The sequence below is a fragment of the Pan paniscus genome, chromosome 10 (genome assembly GCF_029289425.2).
Source record: "Pan paniscus chromosome 10, NHGRI_mPanPan1-v2.0_pri, whole genome shotgun sequence".
In the NCBI taxonomy this organism is placed as follows: Eukaryota; Metazoa; Chordata; class Mammalia; order Primates; family Hominidae; genus Pan; species Pan paniscus.
In genome coordinates this window covers 44909519-44919159 of record NC_073259.2, presented here as the reverse complement: position 1 = coordinate 44919159, position 9641 = coordinate 44909519, and the positions used below count along the sequence as shown (strand labels likewise).

The window sequence follows — 9641 nt, the reverse complement described above, 5'->3', positions numbered from 1 at the left end:
CGGGCCCAGCCGGGGTGCCCGGCAGCCAGGACTCCGAGGCGGAACCCGCAGCCTGGTCCCGGCGTCGGCGCCTCCCCGGCGGCGTAGGGAGCGCAGCCGCGGGGACCGGGGGCGAGGCCGGGGCGGTGCAGTAAGGGCTTCCCTCCCGGGCGCGGTCGCCCTCTTACCTGGAGCTTCCCCTCGCTGGGGTTTTGCCCACCTGACGCCCCCGCACCTACCGGGGACGGGGCAGACGTCCGGCCTGCTCCCTCCTCCCAGTGGACACCTCCGTCCCTGTCCCGGCCCATTCTCCAGCCCCAGAGCCCTTCCTCCCCTTCCTCCCCTTCCTCCCCTTCCTCCCCTTCCTCCCCTTCCTCCCCTTCCTCCCCTTCCTCCCCTTCCTCCTCTTCCTCCTCTTCCTGCTCCTGGCTCCTTCCGACGAGTTTGGTTTGAACTTTTGAATCCGCCAATCAGCGCCGCGCGCCCCCACTCCGCGGGTGCGGCCGGGCGCAGGCCAGGGCTCGAAGGTGGGGCCGCAGCGGCACGGGGCGGGGTCCGGGGTCCGCCCTCCCGACACGTGGCCGGGGACCGGGTATATAAGGCCCTTCGGGGCCGGCCACCCTTTCACTACTTCTCCCCCGGACTCCTTGGTAGTCTGTTAGTGGGAGATCCTTGTTGCCGTCCCTTCGCCTCCTTCAGCGTCGCAGACCCCTTCAAGTTCTAGTCATGGTGAGTGGGGTTCCCTCGGGGCTGGGGAAGAGTGCGCGTCCCAGGGGACGGCGGGCCCGGAAACTACTGCCTGCACCTCGGGCCGCGCCCAGGACAGCTCCAGACTGCCCCGGGCCCCTCCGGTTAACCTGGCTTGTGGTGGCCGGGCTGGAAGGTCGAGTTCACTTGGCAGACACCAGTTCGGGCCGGAAAACCTGGCCCGGGTGCGGCCATCAGTGGAAATGGAAAGCCCTCTTGATCCTAGTGAGGGCTTTCCCCGCAGGGCCCGCTACTGCCCTAGGGAGGAAGGTCAGGGAGCCTGCTCATTGGCCTCCAAGAACTTAAAACTAAAAATCCCTCCCCACGTTTTCTCAAGCGACCTCTCCTTCCCACTGCCTTACAAAACTGGGCCCCGGAGGCCCTCGTGCGCTCCCGCACCGACGGTGCAGCAATTCCTGGCTCCCCCTCTCCAGCGCCCAGTGACTCGCTGCTGAGTCACCTGTGGCCCTGCCCTGGGGAGAGCTTCCAACTGCGCCAGTCCACTTGAGAACGGAGGCAGGCACCTCCTTGGAAGGGAATAATTAACTTTCACGTTGCCTAATCCTGCATTTCTGGTGTTAATCTAGTGGTAGGTTTATAGCTGAAGCTTTCTACTTAAGCCGGGTTTAAAAACACGTCCACAAAAGGATATTTTCTTATAAAACCAGAGTTGGCCCGGCGCAGTGGCTCACGCCTGTAATCCCAGCACTTGTTCGAGACAAGCCTGGCCAACATGGTGAAACCCCGTCTCTACTTAAAAAAAAAAAAAAAAACGCTGGGCGTGGTGGCGCGCGCCTGTAATCCCAGCTGCTCGGGAGGCTGAGGCAGGAAAATCGCTTGAACCCAGGAGGCGTAGGTTTCCCTGAGCCGAGATCGCGCCACTGCGCTCCAGTCTGGACGACAGAGCGAAACTGTCTCAAAAAAACGCAAACCCGGCCCGGCGCGGTGGCTCACGCCTGTAATCCCAGCACTTTGGGAGGCTGAGGCTGGTGGATCACGAGATCAGGAAATCGAGACCATCCTGGCTAACACGGTGAAACCCCGTCTCTACTAAAAAAAAAAAAAATTAGCTGGGCGTGGTGGCGGGCGCTTGTAGTCTCAGCTACTCGGGAGGCTGAGGCAGGAGAATGGCGTGAACCCGGGAGGCGGAGCTTGCAGTGAGCCGAGATCGCGCCACTGCACTCCAGCCTGGGCGACAGAGCAAGACTCCGTCCAAAAACAAAAAAACAAAAACAAAAAAAAACGCAAACCCCAGAGTAAACTAGTACCACGTGTTCTTAGTTCAGTTTTAAAGAAACGTGAAATTATACGTAACTTGAGTGTTTTCTATAAAGCTTCCAGAAGTATTGAAAACAACTATCTTAGGCCGGGCGCGATGGCTTATGTTTGTAATCCCAGCACTTTGGGAGTCCGAGGCGGGAGGACCGCTTGAGCTCAGGAGGTCGAGACCAGCCTGGGCAACACGGTGAAACTCTGTCTATACTAAAAATACAAAAATTATCTGGGCGTCGTGGTGCGTGCCTGTAGTCCCAGCTTCTCGGGAGGCAGGGGTGGGAGGATCTTTTGATCCCGGGAGGTGGAAGCTGCAGTGAGCCCAGATCGCACCACTGCACTCCAGCGAGACCTTATCTCAAAAATACGTACATCAATTTAAATATAAAAATCAAATGTAAATACATGTATATGTCGCACTGTAACAACTTATTGCTTCTTTTCAAGCAATACCAAAAAGATACTGGTAAAAGTGTGATTCACAAAGTAGTGAGACCCTTTAAAAAGCAGGAGAGCGGCAGCGGACTGGTTTAGGCGAACACTGGTTAAATTTTCTTGTTTTTTAACGAGAGGTAAGAGCTGCTTATCCAGTTAACACTAGACCAATTGACTCCACCTGTGCCTCACTTTCTCCCACGTGGCCAGGGGAGAGTGGAGGGTAAGTCAGTGGCCGCTGACTGCCTGCTAAGCTTCAAGAAGGCAGTTTAGACTGAGCAATGAAAGAAAAATTGCGGGCGCAAAATAGAAGCGGCATTTAAACAGAAGAAGCATTTGTTAGAATGAGTGGATCTTCTCAGATACTTTATCTCCTTGGGCCTGGGGGCCATCATGATCAGGTATCTGGTTATCTCCAGCTTTTTGGGGCTTGGGCGTTTCCAAAGTCCAGTTAAAGGTAAACATGATGCCGGGCGTGGTGGCTCCCGCCTATAATCCCAGCACTTTGGGAGGCCGAGGTGAGTAGATCACCCGAGGTCAGGGGTTCAAGACCAGCCTGGCCAACATGGTGAAACCCCATCTCTACTAAAAATATGAAAATAAGCCAGGCATGGTGGTGGGCACCTGTAATCCCAGCTACTTGGGATGCTGAGGCAGGAAAATCGCTTGAACCTGGAAGGCGGAGTTTCCACTGCACTCCAGCCTGGGCGACAGAGCGAGACTTTTTCTCAAAAAGGTAAACATGATGCAATGGTAAATAGTCATGGGCTAATTAGAACAAACTACTCCTGTTCTCCCACACCCCTGGAGCTGGGTGAGTAGACACAGGTGATACTGAGCTTGCTGATGTGGTTAAGAGACCTTGATTGTTTCATGGGGAGTGTAGGTGGGAAGGAGGTCAAAGGTTGTGAGTAATTAGGGTTTTTATTATCTCTTGGCTTATGAGACCAGGTCCTTTGAGAACTTAGTGCTCTGCCAGTCTCCAAAGTGGCTAATCTGACTTATGATGAAATGCCAAACACCCTTTTTGTTTTCCTGTTAAGTCTGTGTGTACAGATTCTATGTTTATTCCCTTATTTTACTAAGCAGGTGTGGGTTTGGTAATTTCTAACTATATTCTGCTTTGGCCCCTCTGGCCTTTCTAAATTAACTTGGTCCACCTCATAAATATATATCTATGAGAGAGAGACACACAGACACAGAGTCTTGGCTCTGTTGCCCAGGCTAGAGTGCAGTGGCGAGATCTCTGCAACCGCCGCCTCCTGGGTTTGGGTTCAAGTGATTCTCATGCCTCAGTCTTCCGAGTAGCTGGGACTACAGGCACGCACCACCATGCCTGGCTAATTCTTGTATTTTTAGTAGAGATGGGGTTTCAGCATATTGGCCAGGCTGTTCTTGAACTCCTGACCTCAGATGATCCACCCACCTCGGTCTCCCAAAGTCCTGGGATTACAGGCATGAGCCACTGTGCTCTACCATAATTTTTTTTTTTTTTTTTTGTATTTTTAATAGAGACAGTTTCACCATGTTGGCCGGGCTGATTTCAAACTCCTGACCTCAAGTGATCTGCTCACCTTGGCCTCCCAAAGTGCTGGGATTACAGGTGTGAGCCAGAAACAACTAATTTCTTAACCTATCAGTAAAGTCTTGGTAACATTTCTAGCCTTTATTATTATGGTCTTCCCTCTTCCGGAGATGTTTTGACGGTGAAGGAAAAACGTTCTTCCTATAGATTAGATTCTTCCACTTGGTTAAAAAGCTGCCTCTGACCACAGTTTTTAAAATACAGCTAACTGCTGCTTATCCAGCATTTTCTTCATGAGTCATGGCTATAGTTTGCTGGTTTAAGCTGGTTTTAAAGGAGGGAGAGAGAAGCTTTTGTCTCCTAAAGAATAGGATTAAAGCGGGACCAGAATGAGCTCAGTAGTTACACAATCATTCAGAGAATGAATCAGAGCTGGAAAGGGGAATTTTGCCTTAGTTTAAGGAATCATATCTACTGTAGCTACAAAGCAACTGTCTGGTCTTGCCAAGTAGTTCATGAATACATCTTTGGTTTTCCAAGGCACTTTTGCTGAATTAGGTCTTCAAAGATTTTTGCTTTTGAAATTATAGTCCCTGAGCAGGAGTGGCCTGCTGAAAGATGGTTATCTTTTTTTGTTTGAGATGGAATCTCTTGTCACTCAGGCTGGAGGGCAGTGGTGTGATCTCAGCTCACTGCAACCTCCACCTCCTGAGTTCAAGTGATTCTCCTCCCTCAGCCTCCCAAGTAGCTGGGACTACAGGTGTGCGCCATCATGCCTGGCTAATATTTTGTATTTTTAGTAGAGATGCAGTTTTGCCATGTTGGCCAAGCAGATCTCAAACTCCTGACCTCAGGTGATCCACCTGCCTCAGCCTCCCAAAGTACTGGGATTACAGGCGTGAGTCACTGCGCCCAGCCAGTTATCTGTCTTGAAGGTTAATCAGTCATTAGGTGTGAATCATTCCTTAATGTCCCATCTGATGTATTATATCCTGACATTTTCCTTTCTTCCTCCCACAGCGTGAGTGCATCTCCATCCACGTTGGCCAGGCTGGTGTCCAGATTGGCAATGCCTGCTGGGAGCTCTACTGCCTGGAACACGGCATCCAGCCCGATGGCCAGATGCCAAGTGACAAGACCATTGGGGGAGGAGATGATTCCTTCAACACCTTCTTCAGTGAGACGGGTGCTGGCAAGCATGTGCCCCGGGCAGTGTTTGTAGACTTGGAACCCACAGTCATTGGTGAGTTGACCTCAGTAACCCAAGTGAGATCCCAGGGTGCTGGGACAGGAGGTCTGTCCTGGGGGGGGGCTCCGCTGGTCACTCACCCACTCTCCCTCCCCGCTCCTTGTCCCTCCTCCTCCTCCCCCCTGCTCCTCCCCCATCATGTTCTCCAGATGAAGTTCGCACTGGCACCTACCGCCAACTCTTCCACCCTGAGCAACTCATCACAGGCAAGGAAGATGCTGCCAATAACTATGCCCGAGGGCACTACACCATTGGCAAGGAGATCATTGACCTCGTGTTGGACCGAATTCGCAAGCTGGTAAGTATAGTACTTTAAATAAAGTGGGATGAGAGTTTCTTTTGCAGTTCTGAGACCAAACTACAAAAACCATTCTTTGCAACTAAAATGAGACTATTTGCATTGCAACTAAAATGTATCTGTTCACTAAATTAATTGGATTTCTGAACCAGATGATCTTGGGTTTATGGGACAACTATGGGGTAGAAGTAAGTGCTCTTTAGCCTATTTTGCTTCAAGCTGAGACACCCCTTTTGAGGTCATCTTAGTCATACTGAGTGAGTAGGTAGCTGACTTCTACATGTAACTAATTGATCAAAGTCATTTTTTAAAAATCTGGGATGGTTCCTTCATGTCAATACAGAAAGTTCAGAGAACAAGAAGCCAGTGTCACACTGACAAGAAACAGCCAATACTGGAAACTTCCAGTACTGCTGAAAGTAGAGTCGGGAGCTTCCTTATGAAGTGTGCTGTTTGGATCACTTTAATTAAGATCCTGGCAATCAGATGACTCTTTGCTCCTTAGGCATGTGGGCAGCTTGTAAGTAATTAACCAGAGATCAAGCATGATGGTCTGGGCAGAGTAACTTGTCAAGAAAATCACATTGTATTAAGCCCAGCCATGACTGCTCCATTCTAAAATAGAATAGCCTCATCATTCATGGCTTCATACTTTCTCAGATGTTTACGTAGTCTTCCCAGCAAAACTGGACTGATGTTTCCGATGCTTAAAAACTAAGCTTTAGGCAGGGCACGGTGGCTGACATCTGTAATCCCAGCACTGGGAGGCCAAGGTGGGCGGATCATGAGGTCAGGAGATCGAGACCATCCTGGCTAACATGGTGAAACCCTCTCTACTAAAAATACAAAAAATTAGCCGGGCGTGGTGGCAGGTGCCTGTAGTCCTAGCTACTAGGGAGGCTGAGGCAGGAGAATGGCATGAACATGGGAGGCGGAGCTTGCAGTGAGCCGAGATCATGCCACTGCACTCCAGCCTGGGCGACAGAGTGAGACTCCATCTCAAAAAAACAAACAAACAAACAAAAAAAACCTAAGCTTTAGTTATAAGCACTGACTTGGAAAATCAGGGACCTGCCTTTAGGGACAAATAAACCTAGTAGCTATTTAGGGTTCTGGAACGTGAGGTTTATTGCCTACCAAAACAATTACATTTGTCCTTGGCATTACTGTGCTCACAGGAGGCTACACTGGTGTAATTGGTAGGCGAGAGTCTGCCCTGTGCATTGATCTCATGTAGTTTATGGACCCACAGGCTATAAGGGAGCTGAGTAGAGAATGTTCACAAATCTGAGGCCCATCACTTGGAGAAGCAAGAGTTTACAACAGAATACTTTATTTGGAAGGTCAAAATCATTCCTTCGTAAAGTAGCAGTTTGCTAACCAAAATAGCCCAGTTAGGTGGAGGAAATCCCCAACAATCTGAGGTCTCATGGAATTGTGGTTGTGTCACTTTACCTAAAATAAATGGGCTTCTTGGTACCTAGTGTCATATATTGGGTGCTTACTGTGCCAAGCACTATGCTGAGTACTTACTTAATTCTCAACCTAAGGTGATTACTATTCTCACTTAATCAATGGAAGAACTGAGAAATGAATGTGGTCATACAGTAAGGAACTGGTAAAGCCGGATCCTGACACAGCCTGACTCCAGTACCAGGGTGTTAGAACTTTGGCTATTCTGTTGTTCCACCTCAGAAAGCAGCTGCCAAATCTTTACAAGACATCCACTGTACCAGGTTGGTGGTCCTGGGCCTGCCCCTTAGGAGCTCTCCAACTAAGAAACTGCCCTGTTCTGTGGCCACAGCAAGAGAACCAGAGGCTGCCTTCCCAGTTACCAAAACTTGAGCCCTGTATGCAAGCCCAGGCCTTGTGATTCCTCTGCCTGAGGAAATAGTTCATCTTAAAATAGTCTCAGCAAAGGTTTTTCTGCTCAAGGACTTGATTGTGAAAAGTTCTGAATCACTTAGCACTTAAAAGCTTTTTTTTTTTTTTTTTTTTTTTTTTAATTTTTTTTTGGAGACAGGGTCTGCTCTGTCATCCAGGCTGGAGTGCAGTGGCATGATCATCAGTCTTGAACCCCTGGGCTCAAATGCAAATGGTCCTCCCACCTTGGACCCCCAAAGTGTTGATTACAGGCGTGAGCCACTGCGCCTGGCCCAGAAGAGTTTTAAAATTGCAATTGGAGTAGCCATAGATTTATAAAAGTCCTCTGCAGGTTTCACCAAATGTGAACACTAAATGAAATTTTCGCAACACTAAAATGAAACTTTTTTATTTTGCAGGCTGACCAGTGCACCGGTCTTCAGGGCTTCTTGGTTTTCCACAGCTTTGGTGGGGGAACTGGTTCTGGGTTCACCTCCCTGCTCATGGAACGTCTCTCAGTTGATTATGGCAAGAAGTCCAAGCTGGAGTTCTCCATTTACCCAGCGCCCCAGGTTTCCACAGCTGTAGTTGAGCCCTACAACTCCATCCTCACCACCCACACCACCCTGGAGCACTCTGATTGTGCCTTCATGGTAGACAATGAGGCCATCTATGACATCTGTCGTAGAAACCTCGATATCGAGCGCCCAACCTACACTAACCTTAACCGCCTTATTAGCCAGATTGTGTCCTCCATCACTGCTTCCCTGAGATTTGATGGAGCCCTGAATGTTGACCTGACAGAATTCCAGACCAACCTGGTGCCCTACCCCCGCATCCACTTCCCTCTGGCCACATATGCCCCTGTCATCTCTGCTGAGAAAGCCTACCATGAACAGCTTACTGTAGCAGAGATCACCAATGCTTGCTTTGAGCCAGCCAACCAGATGGTGAAATGTGACCCTCGCCATGGTAAATACATGGCTTGCTGCCTGTTGTACCGTGGTGACGTGGTTCCCAAAGATGTCAATGCTGCCATTGCCACCATCAAGACCAAGCGTACCATCCAGTTTGTGGATTGGTGCCCCACTGGCTTCAAGGTTGGCATTAATTACCAGCCTCCCACTGTGGTGCCTGGCGGAGACCTGGCCAAGGTACAGAGAGCTGTGTGCATGCTGAGCAACACCACAGCTGTTGCCGAGGCCTGGGCTCGCCTGGACCACAAGTTTGACCTGATGTATGCCAAGCGTGCCTTTGTTCACTGGTACGTGGGTGAGGGGATGGAGGAAGGCGAGTTTTCAGAGGCCCGTGAGGACATGGCTGCCCTTGAGAAGGATTATGAGGAGGTTGGAGCAGATAGTGCTGACGGAGAGGATGAGGGTGAAGAGTATTAACCTGTGTGCTGTACTTTTACACTCCATTGTCTTGGAACTGTCTTATTTTTGTTCTGTAAATGTCTATTGCCGTAAATTGTTAATAAAAGTGATGTTTCCATTTTAAATGTCGAGCTGACTTAAATACTTGATCCAGTTAAAGTTGGATGTATGAGGCTGGTAGATGAAACCACCTGAGTCGAGGGTCTTGCTCTGTCACCCAGGCTGGAGTGCAGTGGCATGATAATACATAGCTCATTGCAGCCTCGAGCTCCTGGACTCGTGATTCTCCTGCTTCAGCCTCCTGAGTAGCTGGGGACTGCAGGTGCACACCACCATGCCCAGCTATTTTTATTTCTTGTAGAGATGGGGCCTTGCTATGCTGCCCAGGGTGGTCTTGAACTGGCTTCAAGTGATCCTCCTGCCTCAACCTCTCAAAGTTTTGATTATAGGCATGAGCCACTGCCCAGCTTCTTGGTTTATCTGTTTAATTTGGGCCTGAATTAAGTGGTTATAGAATCATTTTGTAAGTGAGGAAACAGGTTCAGATTGAGCCAGTGCTTCTCTAACTAAAATGGATGTGAATCACCTGTAGATATTAAAATGCAGGTTTGGGGTCAACCTGGTGGCTCATGCACTTCGGGAGACCAAGTTGGGTGGATCACGAGCCCAGGAATTCGAGACCAGCCTGGGCAACATGGTGAAAACCCATCTCTACCAAAACAAAAATTTGCATGGTGTGATGGCACCTGCCTATAGGTGGGAGGGCCACCTGAGCCCAAGGAGGTTGAGGCTGTAGTGAGCCATGATTGCACCACTGCATTCCAGCCTGGGTGACGGAGACCCCTGACTCTCAAATTTAAAAACAAAATGCAGGTTCTAATTCTATAGGCTTGAGGT

At 49.7% G+C, this 9641-nt stretch overlaps 1 protein-coding gene across 1 annotated transcript; it reads left to right on the top strand.

Moving 5' to 3' along the window:
- The first annotated feature begins 476 nt into the window (after nt 1-476).
- Nucleotides 477-8869, top strand: TUBA1C (tubulin alpha 1c). Its single transcript, XM_034935931.3, has 4 exons — nt 477-708; nt 4979-5201; nt 5357-5505; nt 7788-8869. Exons 1-4 carry the CDS (start codon nt 706-708, stop codon nt 8760-8762), a joined length of 1350 nt encoding a protein of 449 aa, XP_034791822.1. The 5' UTR covers nt 477-705; the 3' UTR covers nt 8763-8869.
- The last annotated feature ends 772 nt before the right edge of the window (nt 8870-9641 follow it).